General features: G+C 47.6%; 1 protein-coding gene across 1 annotated transcript in view; it reads left to right on the forward strand.

Moving 5' to 3' along the window:
• AKAP10 (A-kinase anchoring protein 10) overlaps positions 1 to 12,358 on the forward strand; it is a 60,862-nt gene extending 48,504 nt beyond the window's left edge. Inside the window, exons 8-12 of the mRNA XM_058164040.1 lie at positions 1,621 to 1,744; positions 5,080 to 5,216; positions 8,300 to 8,444; positions 9,222 to 9,401; positions 12,228 to 12,358. Coding sequence (XP_058020023.1) covers positions 1,621 to 1,744; positions 5,080 to 5,216; positions 8,300 to 8,444; positions 9,222 to 9,401; positions 12,228 to 12,341 — 700 coding nt within the window. The 3' untranslated portion in view covers positions 12,342 to 12,358. The remainder of the gene's footprint in view (positions 1 to 1,620; positions 1,745 to 5,079; positions 5,217 to 8,299; positions 8,445 to 9,221; positions 9,402 to 12,227) is intronic.
• The last annotated feature ends 1,566 nt before the right edge of the window (positions 12,359 to 13,924 follow it).

Genomic DNA, 13,924 nt, shown 5'->3' on the forward strand with positions numbered 1-13,924 from the left:
TCTTGCAGACGTCTCATGAGCCAGCTACGTAATATCATCAGTGCTGGAAAGGAGTTTGCTCTCATTTTAAGTCTTGCCCTGTCAGTGTTAGTGGGAATGTTTTCTTCTTAATGGTTCCTGTCGTTTACTGTTTGTTTGATTGTTTGAGTTGTTAGTTCCTTGATTGGGGTGTTGTTTATTGCTTGACTGTTGGTCTATTCCTGGGGTTCATCTGGTGCTCATCTGGGCTGTTGATTGCTGATGAGATGGTATTTTCATCATGTTTGTTTCCTTTTGGGCCTTTTGATTGTCTCTCTTGAATGGTGTGTAAATGTGGTTAATCGTTATGTCTGTTGATGACCGATTTGTCTGAGTGTCAGGTGCTTTTCTCAAAAGGCAACTGGACTTTCTGGTTTTTTCTTTGAAGACATTTCACTTCTCATCCAAGAAGCTTCTTCAGAGTCTCCCGACACCTCCGTGCAGGCTGTTTTTGTCTGGCAGAGTGCTGCAAGAGGCTTTTCTTGGCAAAACCCACACAAAGTTCAAGAGACACTGAGAAGAAGCAATGGAATCAATGTTGCTATTCCACAAAGAACCCAACGGCTCGTTGCTGCTCTTTTAAGCCTTATGGGAGGGGCCAATCATCTCCTGGCTTTACTCCCGAGTCGTCCCTTTTGTTTTAACTGTTCGTGCCTTCTGGCAGCTCTTCGCATGCGTGCACTAGGAACAGGCTCCTCCTGTTCCTCTGCCTCTCTGCTGTCAGCCTCTGGAGGCTCCGGAGTCCGCGCATCGCTCCCAGATGGCCCTGGCCCCATCTCTGCCTCTGATGCAGAGCCCTTGTCCGGGCCTTCCTCTGACTCCAGGACTGGCCCATTGTCCTCCTCAGCCTCCTCACTGTCCGACTTCGCTGCCAGCTCCGCAGGCTGCTGGCGGACCACAGCCCCGGCCGGACCCATGGGCCGGATTTAAGCACCCCATGGGCCAGAATCCGGCCTGCAGGCCTTGAGTTCGGCACTCCTGCTATGGGGTTTCGTGTCTGAACAGGAGGTTGGTCTAGAACAGCGGTTCTCAACCTGTGGGTCGGGACCCCGTTGGGGGTCGAATGACGATTTGCCAGGGGTCGCCTAAGACCATCGGAAATATGGGAAGTATACTTGTGAGTCGAAGAATCGCGCTCCAGTGGTTGACTCCACAAGCCAGCTGCAGGCTCTTCAAACCGCTAGCCGAATTTGGCTTCAGGCGCGATGAATTAAAAAAGAGAGAAATCTGTGCTCTGATGTCTCCCTCTCAAGCCAGCTGCAATCACTCCCAATCGCTAGCCTAATCTGGCTTCAGGCGCGATAAACTTAATAGGGGAGGAGCCTCCGCTTTAATGCCTCCGTCCTCAAGGCAATCGCAAGCAGTTCAGATCGCTAGCCGATACGGCTTCAGGCACCATAAATTCAAAACGAAAATAATTTTACGATTGGGGGTTGCCACATCGTGGGGAATTGTATTAAAGGGGTCGCAGCACTATAAAGGTTGAGAACCACTGGTCTAGAAGATCTCCAAGGGTCCCTCCCATCATTCTGTAGTTCTTGAAAAGGAGGGGCTGACTTTCTGGCTTCTGGTGGGGGGTGACCCTCTTTTCTTCTCTTGCAGGCACTTTAGCGAATTCCTGCGAAGCCATCACTTCTGCAAATACCAGATTGAGGTCCTGACCAGCGGAACCGTCTACCTAGCCGATATCCTCTTCTGTGAATCGGCCCTTTTCTACTTCTCAGAGGTGAGGCGCGGCGTTGCTTTCCTTGTTGGGTTCGTCTCACGCTTGGCAAAACCCCCGGGAGATTTGATTTGATTTATTTTCAATTTGCATGCCACCCACCTCACGCTCAAAGTGATTCTGGGCGGCTTGATTCAGCGCCGCCGTTCGTGGCAATCTGGGTTTGTGGCATTTTGTCTTCTTCGCCATGAGCTAAAAACATACTTATTTATTCAAGCTGGACTGGCATAATGGTTTTTTAACATTTTAAACTGGGTTTTATTGTTGTGGGGTTTTACATTTTTTAAATTTTAAATTTAAATTTTTAAACATTGGCCTTTTTGTAATATGCTTTATTTTAAATTTTGATTTTAATTGTATATATATTGTGTTTTATTTTGGCTGTACACCGCCCTGAGTCCTTCGGGAGAAGGGCGGTATAAAAATTTAATAAATAAAATAAATAAATAAAATAAATAACGGCCCAATAAGAAAGGCGGCTGTCCATTCAATTAAATAAATAAATATTAAATTATTTAATTGAATGGAAAAAATGGATTGATTATTTACAAAACAGATATCAGATTAAGAGATATCAGATTGCCTTTGAATAATTAGGATGTATTATTTTATATAATGGGGGGGTTAGGAAATGAAAAGATTTGGATGAGGTTAATTGGATTAGAAGGGAAAATTTTATTCTATGGTTTATCTATAACAATACCTTGTGATTGACCCGGGAAGCCGGGGGGTGAAGGAGGGGAGGGAGTTTGTGGGGGAGGGTAAAAGGGAAATGTTTTTGTTTGTTAAAACTTTTTCAATTAAAAAAAAAAAAGAAAGGTGGCTGTCATCCATACATTACGGCAGTGCTTCTCAAATAGTGGGGCGGGCCCCCCAGGGGGGGCGCAAGGCTCCGTAAAGGGGGGCGCGTTTGACCTTGGCAAACACTGTCAAAACAAGCTAAGCCCGTTACAGTCGCTGAAAATGTTCTTCTTCCTAGGGGGGCATGACAGAAAATAATTGAGAAGCACTGCATTACGGGAAAGAATTACGGGAAGGATTGTTTGTGTGTGCGTAAAAGCTCAGAGTTAGTTGCGAAAGCAAACTTCGCAACTTTACACACGCTCCGAAGATGTTGTTGTTTTTCCCCGTTCCTTCGCTCTCCAAGATATAGTAGACCAGGGGTATCTAACCTTGGCAACTTTAAGCCTTGTGGACTTCTTGAAATTGACAAATTGGATATCATAGGAAGACCTATGACGTCCATAGATCTTGAAATTGACAAATTGGGAGTTGACATCCATGAAATTGACAGATTGGATATCCAAATTGGGAGTTGAAGTCCGTAGGTCTTGAAATTGACAAATTGATACCATAGGAAGACCTATGAAGTCCGTAGGTCTTGAAATTGACAAATTGGAAATTGACAAATTGGATTGGTCTTGAAATTGACAAACTGGACAATTGGATATTGTAGTCCTTGACTTACAACAGTTCATTTGGTGACCGTTCGATGTTACAATGGCCTTGAAACCAAGTGACTTTACGGCTGTTTTTCACCCTTACGACCGTTGCAGCGTCCTCGCGGTCACGTAATCCAAATTCAGGCGCCTGTCAACCGACTCATATTTACGACGGTTGCAGTGTCCCAGGGTGGGGGGTTGGTCACATGATCCCCTTTGACAAGCCAAATAAAGGGGAGGCTGGATTCACTTAACAACCGCGGCGAGAAAGGTCATAAAATGGGGCAAGAACCACTTAACAAACAGGTCCCACTCAGCAACAGAAATTTCTGGGGCTCAATTGTGGTCATAAGTCGAGGACTGCCTGTATTAGACGGTTCTCTGCGCACGGGGGCTTTGCTCACCTGAAAAACACTTGTTCTCTGCTCACCGCTGAACCTCTTATGCCTGGCTGGAGGTGCGAAAAAGCCATCCTGAATTTAGCAAAAGCAGAATTGTATTTTCGCAGCTGGGAAGAAGTCTGGCGAATTGTCAAATTGTATTTCATGCGCTTCTCTTCCCCAAAAAGATGTCGTTTTCTGCATAAGGTGTTGATTTGCGTGGTTGCCGGTTGTGAAACCTGTCCCTTCGTTGCACAGTCTGTGGCGTTTTTCATTAGTGGGTCCTTTTTCCTCTGATGTGGAACCCAAGAGTGTCACTCGATCTGCGAGCTTTTCACGATCGAATCTTTGATTCAGGAGCTTAATGTAAAACATTCTCAAGGATACCCTTTGTTTTTTGTTGTTGTTTTTTAAAAGATAAGGGTAATGCTGCATGAGGACTTTTTCCTTCCCTTTCTCTGCCTCTTTCTTTTCTTTTTCTTCCTTTTTCCCCCTTTCCTTGTTTTCCTTTTCCTTTCACTGTTCATCTCCCTTCCTTCCCTCTTTCCTTTTCTTCCCTCTTTCCCTTTCTCTTTCTTTTTACCTACCTACCTACCCATCTATCCATCCTTTTTTCCCTTTCCCTTCCCTCCTCCTTTCTCTCTTCTTTTCCTTCCTTCCCTCTTTCTTTTCCTTTCCTTCCCTCTTTCTCCTTCCTTCCTTGTTTCCTTTCCTCTTTCTTTGTTTCCTTTCCTTCCTTTTAACTCTGATGTCCCCATTTCCTTGTTTCCCCTTCCCTTCCAACATTTTCCTTTCCCTTTCCCTTTCCCTTTCCTTTCCTTTCCTATCCTTTCCTTTCCTTCCTTTCCTTTCCTCTCCTCTCCTCTCCTCTCCTTTCCTATCTTTTCCTTTCCTCTCATTTCCTTTCCTTTCCTCTCCTCTTTTTCTTTCCTCTCCTCCTTTTCTTTCCCGTGTTATTCTTCTCTATATCCTTTCTCCTCTCCTCTCCTTCTTTCCCTTCTCTTTATTCTTCTCTATTTCCTTCCCATGCTCCTTTCCTTTCCCTTCCCTTCCCTCCCTCCTTTCCTTTCCCCTTTCTCCTTTCCTTGCTTCCTCCACTCCTTCCTTTCCTTTTTTTTCCCCTTTCTCATCCCCTTCCCTTTACCCACCTAGAGTGGATTTTTGCACTTCAAGGAGAAACCTTCACTTTGCACTTCAAGGAGAAACATGGGCCTCTGGTGGCGCAGGCTGCTAAGACAGTCTGTTATTAACAGCAGCTGCTTGCAATTACTGCAGGTTCTAGTCCCACCAGGCCCAAGGTTGACTCAGCCTTCCATCCTTTGTAAGGTAGGTAAAATGAGGACCCAGATTGTTGGGGGCAATAAAAGTTGACTTTGTATATAATATACAAATAGGATGAAGACTATTGCTTGACATAGTGTAAGCCGCCCTGAGTCTTCGGAGAAGGGCAGGATATAAATTCAAATTTTTAAAAAAACCCGCTGCGCTCACCTTCTCCTCTTTGCCTTTTTACCAGTTCATGGAGAAAGAAGACGCCGTGAACATCCTGCAATTCTGGCTGGCGGCAGACAATTTCCAGTCCCAGCTGGCGGCCAAGGAAGGCCAGTACGATGGGCAGGAGGCCCAGAACGATGCCATGATTTTGTACGATAAGTAAGCCTCATCCTTAACGCCTCTCTTGCTCCCCACCTCACCCAGCACCCTTAGTTTTCATCTTGACTAGCCCTGGCGAGGGGCAGGGTCCGGTCCCCTTCTGCGACCTTCTGGACCAGGGGTCTCCAGCCTTGGCAGCTTTAAGACTTGTGGACTTCAACTCCCAGAGTTCCTCGGCCAGCTTTGCCAAGGTTGGAGACCCCTGTTCTGGACAATCAAAGCCCATGGGGAAGCCAGATTCACTTAACAACCATGTGACTCACTTAACAACTGCATTTTGATTCCCTTAACTAGCGCGGCAAAAGAAATTTAAAATGGAGCCAATTTAAACCGTAAAACAGGGCAAAATCCACTTAACCACTGCCTCGCTTAGCAAGAGAAATGTTGGGTTCAATTCCCAGAGGGCTGGGGTGGGTCACTGTTTCACTCTCCCTTCCCCTCCCAATGCCTGTGCCGCCACACCCACACCCACACAAGTAACTTTGGTGGAGCGAGTTTATTAATGTTCCCCAGCAATTCCCGTCATCCAGCCTCAGAACTGCCCCAACTAAGTCCAGCCACAAGCAAGCCAAAATTAGTCCACAAAGCAATGGGCCAGTAGTCCATACAATAATTCAGAGTTGCTCAAACAAATAAGTCCACCAAATAAACCTAAATCCATCAGGCAAAACTTATAATACACACACACGAACGCACACGTACGAGAGCTCGCTTGGCAAGAGGCATTCGGAGTTTCCAAGGCATAATCCCAAACACAGTCAAGCAGGAAGCACAAGAAATTTAGTAAAGGAAATGTATATTTGATTATTCATGGTATAACTGCAGCTAGAATTGTATTTGCACAGAATTGGAAAGCGGGGAAAAATCCCTACAGAGGGAGAGGTATATTTTCTTAATTACCTCTCCCTCTGTAGGGATTTTTTTCCGCTGTGAATGTGCAGAAATGAAGAGATTAACATTGGCAATTAAAGGGAAGGAAGAATCGGAGTATTATAACATCTGGGGGCAATTTAAATCATTGGATAGAAAATGAATATGGACAAAAAGTGGTATAAAACTAAATAAATTTGGAAGGAAAATGTTTTAATAGGAGATATATTAAATTGAAATGTAAAAGAATAGAATAGATTTTTTTATTGGCCAAGTGTGATTGGACACACAAGGAATTTGTCTTGGTGCAGATGCTCTCAGTGTACATAAAAGAAAAGATCCGTTCATCAAGGATTCTAAGGTACAACACTTAATGATAATCATAGGGTACAAATAAGCAATCAGGAAACAATCAATAAAGATATATACATATTAAGAAAATGGTGGTAGGTGTTAAATATGATGACACAAAAAATCTGTACCCAGATGACACACCGATTGATTAACGATGTAATGTTTGTTATGAAGAGAAAAAAATAAAAAACTTTTTTTAAAAAAGAAGGAAGCACGAGGAGCGAGCAAAAAGCCAGAAAAACAACCACACATCATTCCCAGCAATTGCCTCCCTCTGGCAGTTGTAAGAATCAGAATCAGAACAGAGCTAGAAGGGACCTTGGAGGTCTTCTAGTCCAGCCCCCTGCTCAAGCAGGAGATTCTATGTATAATAAATAGCCAGCTGAAATGTATATGAATAGAAATATCTGGGCTTGGGAGTTGGTTGTTGGTCTGAGCTCTGAGCTGGGTGATTCGGCTGCAAATGTTTCGTCACCATTCGAGGAGACGACGTCTGTGCGTTTCGAATTGTGCTCGTCTGTCTGACGAGCACAATTCAAAGCGCATCAACAATGTCTCCACGAATGGTGACAAAACGCTTGCAGCCGAATCACCAAGTTCAGACCAAAGAAAAAGCCAGTTTTCCAGTGCAGCCCATCAAGATGGGCGGGACCTTCTTCTCTTGAGTAATCTGGCTGATCTCTGTTGCTCCTGCCTTTTCTCTGCCTTACGTGCTCTTGGAGCAGGTGCAGAAGGCAGTTCCTCCTTTTCATTGGCCATCTGCTGCAAGCTTTCTCCAGCTGAAGCCTCCTCCAAATCTCTTTCTGACGGTGTTCAGAGCCATCAATCAACCCTGTTCTGATATGCCAGGAATGAGTTCATTCTCCCTTGAGCTGACCTCTGAGGAAGAATCAGGGGAGACATCCAAGGGTGACCTCACAATACCCATCTGTGATGTTTCCCTTGGATGACTCCGGAGGCCAGCTCGAAGGAGGATGTGCTCATTCCTGGCCCAGCCGGTAGAAAGAGACTTACAGGGGGCTTCAGCCGGAGAAACCCTTCAAGGCCAACGGTCAGTAGGAGAAGTAGCTGCCTTGTGCACCTGCTCCGATAGCACCCAAGGCAGAGAAAAGGCAGGAGCAATGGAGATCAGCCAGATTACTCGGGATGAAAAGGCCCCTCCGGTGTTGATGGGCTGTACCGGGAGGCTATTTAATCACGGCAGGCGGAGGGAGTCGTGGTTGATTCATGGCTGTGTGTTTACTCGTGCTTCCTGCTGGACTTTTTTTGAGATTCTGAACTTCTGACAAGCGAGCTCTCGCGGGTGTACTTTCCGTTTGGCCTGGTAGCTTTTAAGTTGGTTTAGTGCAGGGGTCTCCAACCTTGGCAACTTTAAGCCTGGAAGACTTCAACTCCCAGAATACCCCAGCCAGCAAAGCTGGCTGGTGAATTCTGGGAGTTGAAGTCCTCCAGGCTTAAAGTTGCCCAGGTTGGAGACCCCTGGTTTAGTGGACTTACTTGTGGGAGCAGATTTGCATTTGTTTTATGGATTATCGGCCATTGCCTGGTGGATTAATATTGGCTTGCTTGTGGCTGGATTTATCTGGGACAGTTCTGAGGCCGGGTGAGAAGAACTGGAGGGGAACATCAGGAAAACTCTCCATAAATCACACATGTGTGTGTGTGTGTGTGTGTGTGTGAATGGGAGCAACAAACCATCCCAGATTTAACTAAGGCCATTCCCCCGAGGGGTCAAAACTCCAAAATTTGAGTCACCGGATGCTTGAAAAGAATGAACCCAAGCTATTTTCACCTTCGTTGCCTCCATCTTACCGTTCTTTCTCTCTCTGCCTGCCTTCCACACCCCACACCCCCCGTAGGTACTTCTCTCTTCAGTCCACTCACCCTCTCGGCTTTGATGACTCCGTACGGTTGGAGATCGAGTCCAACATCTGCAGGGAAGGCGGACCCCTCCCCAACTGCTTCACCACTCCACTGCGACAGGCCTGGACCACCATGGAGAAGGTGAGGATGGGACCCCCCTCGCCCTTGTCGTCCCCCCTACACACTTCTTCTCTTCCAGTCTGCAAAGTCCACTCCCTTCTAGCACTGACATCTGCCAAACAAAATTGTTCTGTCCTCCTTCGCCTCCATCCAAGTAATGGCTTAATTAGCCGGCACTATCAGCTCTGGCAGCAGAATAGCCAGCGTCTGCCAAGTGTCTGTTATCTCCCTCAATGCTGAGGAGTCACCCAGGAACAAACTTCAGCTCTTAGTCAATAAGTGGATTTGCCTGCTACAAAGAGGCACAGCAGCTCTTGCTGCCTTTTATATCCTGTGGGGTGTGGCTCCATGACTCAGCACTTCCTAGACCAGCCCCATCCCTGCTTCTGTGTTCCCTCCTCTCCTGCTTACGAAACCTAGGGTCCAGCCAGGCCTGACTGCTATCAGCTGGGTCTGCAGGCGTGGCCTGGAGGGTGGGGGGAAGAGTCAGGGGACGGAGGCCTTGTTATCTCCTCCACCTGGCCTGCCTCTGGCTCCTGGAGCTGAGCCAGGGAAGCCAGTGCTCCTGAGGTAAGTCCTGACGGCCCTTCCCCCTCACTTTCCAAGTCATTTTCTGGCAGGAGGCCCTGCTCCAAGTCACTTTCTAGCAGGAGGGCCGGCTTGGGGGGCGCAGACACAACAAAAACAGCCCGCCGGCTCAAGAGAGCCCCAAGGACGCCCCCGTTCATGTCTGAGCTGCCAGTGTTCTCTTCTAAGGATGTGGCTGGTCCCTCATTCCCATCCTCTCCCATCTTGCAGGTGTTCTTGCCCAGCTTCCTGTCCAGCAATCTTTATTACAAATACTTGAACGACCTCATCCATTCGGTCCGGGGAGATGAGTTTGCCGGCGGAGGTCTCGCCTTCAACGTTCACGGTCTTGGCAGCGTCTCCGACCACTATTCCCACGTGGGTGCTGCGGACAGCGGGGCCACTTCTCAGGTGCTCGGTTGATACTTGAGGGTCTCTTTCTGCCCCCCCACCCCCCACCCCAAACCCTTAAGTCTTCCTACGGGCTCTCTTTTTTTCTGCCTCTTCTTAAACGCTCTAGTGACTACCATGTTTCCCCGAAAAGATGACCTATTCAGAAAGTTAGTCCTAGCTTGATTTTTACCCGTGCACCTAATATAAGCCCTAGCACCCCCCCCCCACAATAAGCCCTAATTAAGACCCCGCCCACTCCAGAGTGCACGGGTAAGAATTAAGCTATGGTGGGGGTGGAGCTGCCCTCCTGCTTACCTTCGGATAGTTGCAGCCGGTCTCGCACACCTGCTTTGCAGGCCCATTTCTTCTGCGGTTGGCAGGGTTTTCGGGAAGGCCTCTGCAGCCGATAACAGCCATTATCGGCTGCAGAGGAATTCAGGAAAACTTTGCTGGCTACAGAAGAAATGGGCCAGCAACAGTGATGGGTTTCAAAAATTTTTTTACTACCGGTTCTGTGGGTGTGGCTTGGTGGGCATGGTAGAGGAAGGTTACTGCAAAATGCCCATTCCCACCCCACTCCTGGGGGAAGGATGTTGCAAAATCTCCATTCCCACCCCACTCCAAGGGAAGGATACTGCAAAATCTCCATTCCCACCCCACTCCTGGGGAAGGATACTACAAAATCCCCATTCCCTCCCCACTCCAAGGGAAGGATACTGCAAAATCCCCATTCCCTCCCCACTCCTAGGGGAAGGATATTGCACAATCTCCATTCCCACCCCACTCTGGGGCAAGCCAGAGCAGTGGTGGGTTTCAAATTTTTTTACTACCGGTTCTGTGGGTGTGGCTTGTTGGGGTGGCAGGGGAAGGTTACTGCAAAATCCCCATTTCCTCCCGATCAGCTGGGACTTGGGAGGCAGAGAATAGATGGGGGCGGGGCCAGTCAGCATTTCTCCTGCCAGTTCTCCGAACTACTTAAAAATTTCCGTTACCGGTTCTCCAGAACTGATCAGAACCTGCTGAAACCCACCTCTGGCCGGCAAGGCAGGTGTCGGGGTGTGTGAGGCCTGGCTGCAACTATACGAAGCTAAGGAAATTCTTGGAAGGCCTCTGACTGTGAAGAGGAGGCCTGGGGCGACGCGCCAGTGGTGATGTTCAGTCGGTTCAGACCAGTTCGGGCGAACCGGTAGTGGCGACCCACGGGTGGACCCGCCCCGATGCTACGCCATCCTATTTAGCCATGTTTTCTAAAGCGCTCGTTTTCGGTGCATGGCGAACCGGTGGTAAAATGTGAAACCCACTTCTGTGACGCGAGCAAGTAAGGAGAGTCAGTGGACAACATGTCAGATGAGGTCTTATTTTTGGGGAAACACAGTAACTTATCAGGTCCTCTGGACTTTAGCCAGTGAAGTCAATTAACTGTGAGAAAATACAGCTTGGAAAACCGGGAGTGACAATTAAAATTTGAAATTAGACGGATGCTTTAAGGATTGAGCAGACTTCTCCGGCACAGCGCGTCAGGGAACGTACGTTTCTGTCGTTCAAGGAGGATTGCCTAGGTCAGGGGTCTGCAAACTTGGCTCTTTTAAGACTTGTGGACTTCAACTCCCAGCTTTGCTGGCTGAGGAACTCTGGGAGTTGAAGTCCACAAGTCTTAAAAGAGCCAAGTTTGCAGACCCCTGACCTAGGTGTTCCATTTATATTTCTGCAAATGTCAAAATCTGACTGGGGGAAATTCAAACAGCCAAGCACAGAACAGGAAGTGGCGTTGAGCAATCAACAGGAAGACACACACCTCTGCACAAGGCACAGTTAGATTTTGGAGGCGCGCGTCGCGCCCCGTCTGCAGCCTTCCGCAACAATGCCCATCAACCCTGTAGCGGTGTTTGATACTTGGCAAAAATCTAAATCCGCCTTTACGTGTCACGGCCAGCAAAAAAGAAAAGGAAAGGAAAACCAGGCCACCAACAATAGGCTACTAAAGGCAGATGGTGAGTCTTCAGGCTCAATTTGGAGCAGAGAAGTTGAAGCTAGAGGGTGGGTTTGGGCATTTAGGGGACTTCAACTCCCAGAATTCCACAGCCAGCGTGAATTCCAGATAGATAGGCAGGCAGGCAGGCAGGCAGGTAGATAGGGAGATAAAGAGAGAATAGATAGATTGAAGTAGATATATAGATGAGATATATAGATGAGATAGATAGATAGATAGATAGATAGATAGATAGATAGATAGATAGATAGATAGAGTTGGATGGATGGATGGATGGAAAGATGGATGGATGAAAGATGGATGGAAAGATCTAGAAAGAGATAGAGATAGAGAAAGATAAGTATAGACAGATAGGTATAAAGATGGATGGAGATAGATAAATAGAGGATGGATGGATGGATGGATGGATGGATGGATGGATGGATAGAAGGAGAGAGATATATAGAAAAAGATAGAAAGATAAGTATAGACAGATAGGTATAAAGATGGATGGAGATAGATGATAGATAGATAGATAGATAGATAGATAGATAGATAGATAGATAGATAGATAGATAGATAGATAGATAGATAGATAGATAGAGGGATGGATGGATAGATGGGTGTATAAATGGATGGATGGAAGATGGATAGATGATAGAGACAGAGATTAGATAGTGAGAGAGAAAGATATTAGATATAGATAGATGATAGCTAGATAAATAGAAAGAAAGAGAGATATTAGAGACAGACAGACAGTCCTTTTATGAAAAGTTTAATCCAGATATACAGTTATATGAGGTTCATTTTTTCTTTCCCCCCTCATCCTCTTCTTCCCGTTCTCCGGATCATAATACCCGAACGTTACATCACAGCCCAGCCTCAAAAAAGCCAACGTAAAAATCCTGAAAAACTTTGATGAAGCAATAATTGTCGATGCTGCCAGCCTGGACCCCGAGTCTCTGTATCAACGGACTTACGCTGGGTAAGGGTTGTTGGTTTTTTTCCTTCATGCCGAGCGGCAGCCGGGAACCCAGACAGACGCCTCTCCTGCAGCCGGAAGAGCTCAGCTGAGGGGTTTCCGAAACCTGGGATGGGCCTGTTGGCTTTTAAAATGTCCGTCTGGTTTTAACCTAATGTTCCGGATGGCCCCTTCTGGTGAAAGCGATCCAGAGCAGAGCTTCAGAGAGTTAAAATCTGTTCAGAAAGTTAGAGCACAGGTGAGAAAGAAACTCAAGAGAACCCTGCCTTGATTTTCTTTAGGCTGAGACGTGACAAATTTGGGGGAGGCTTCCAAGATTGAATTATCCCAACCCTGTCACAATATAGTTCGTCCTCCAGTTAGGACTATTCATTTAGCCTCCCGTCGAAGTTATGACAGAGCTAGGGGTGTGTATGAAAGCGACTTGCAGCCAGTTCTTTGGAAGGGATTTGCTCAAGTCCCTCCTTCACAGTTCTCTTCCATGGTCAGTTTTAAATTACTGTGATTTTAACTTGCAGAAGGATGACGAAGGTGAGCTGCATTTTCCTCCTCAAGGGAAGATTCTCCTCAGCCGAGGTTTCGCGGCCTTACCAGGGTGGATTTCAGCTCCCAGAATCCCCCAGCCAGCATGCTTTGAGATGGGTGGTCTTCCACTCCCAGAATCCCCCAGCCAGCCTGCTTTAAGAGGGGTGGACTTCCACTCCCAGAATCCCCCAGCCAGCATGCTTTAAGAGGGGTGGACTTCCACTCCCAGAATCCCCCAGCCAGCAGGTTTTAAGAGGGATGGACTTCCACTCCCAGAATCCCCCAGCCAGCAGGCTTTAAGAGGGGTGGACTTCCACTCCCAGAATCCCCCAGCCAGCAGGTTTTAAGAGGGATGGACTTCCACTCCCAGAATCCCCCAGCCAGCATGCTTTAAGAGGGGTGGACTTCCACTCCCAGAATCCCCCAGCCACTTTGCTTTAAGAGGAGAGGACTTCCACTCCCAGAATCCCCCAGCCAGCCATGCTTTAAGAGGGGTGGACTTCCAATCCCAGAATTCCCCAGCCAGCCTGCTTTAAGAACGGAGGACTTCCACTCCCAGAATTCCCCAGCCAGCCTGCTTTAAGAGGGGTGGACTTCCACTCCCAGAATTCCCCAGCCAGCATGCTTTAAGAGGAGAGGACTTCCACTCCCAGAATCCCCCAGCCAGCCATGCTTTAAGAGGAGGACTTCCTCCCAGAATCCTCCAGCCAGCCTGCTTTAAGAGGAGTTTATCCCAGAATCCCCAGCCAGCCTGCTTTAAGAGGGAGGACTTCCTCCCAGAATCCCCAGCCAGCCTGCTTTAAGAGGACTTCCACTCCAGAATCCCCAGCCAGCCTGCTTTAAGGAGGACTTCCTCCAGAATCCCCCAGCCAGCCTGCTTTAAGAGGAGGACTTCCTCCAGAATCCCCAGCCAGCCTGCTTTAGAGGAGGACTTCCTCCCAGAATCCCCAGCCAGCCTGCTTTGAGGACTTCACTCCCAGAATCCCCAGCCTGCTTTAGAGGAGGACTTCCACTCCAGAATCCCCAGCCAGCATGCTTTAGAGGAGGACTTCCACTCCCAGAATC

Source organism: Ahaetulla prasina, chromosome 1, assembly GCF_028640845.1.
Source record: "Ahaetulla prasina isolate Xishuangbanna chromosome 1, ASM2864084v1, whole genome shotgun sequence".
Classification (NCBI taxonomy): domain Eukaryota; kingdom Metazoa; phylum Chordata; class Lepidosauria; order Squamata; family Colubridae; genus Ahaetulla; species Ahaetulla prasina.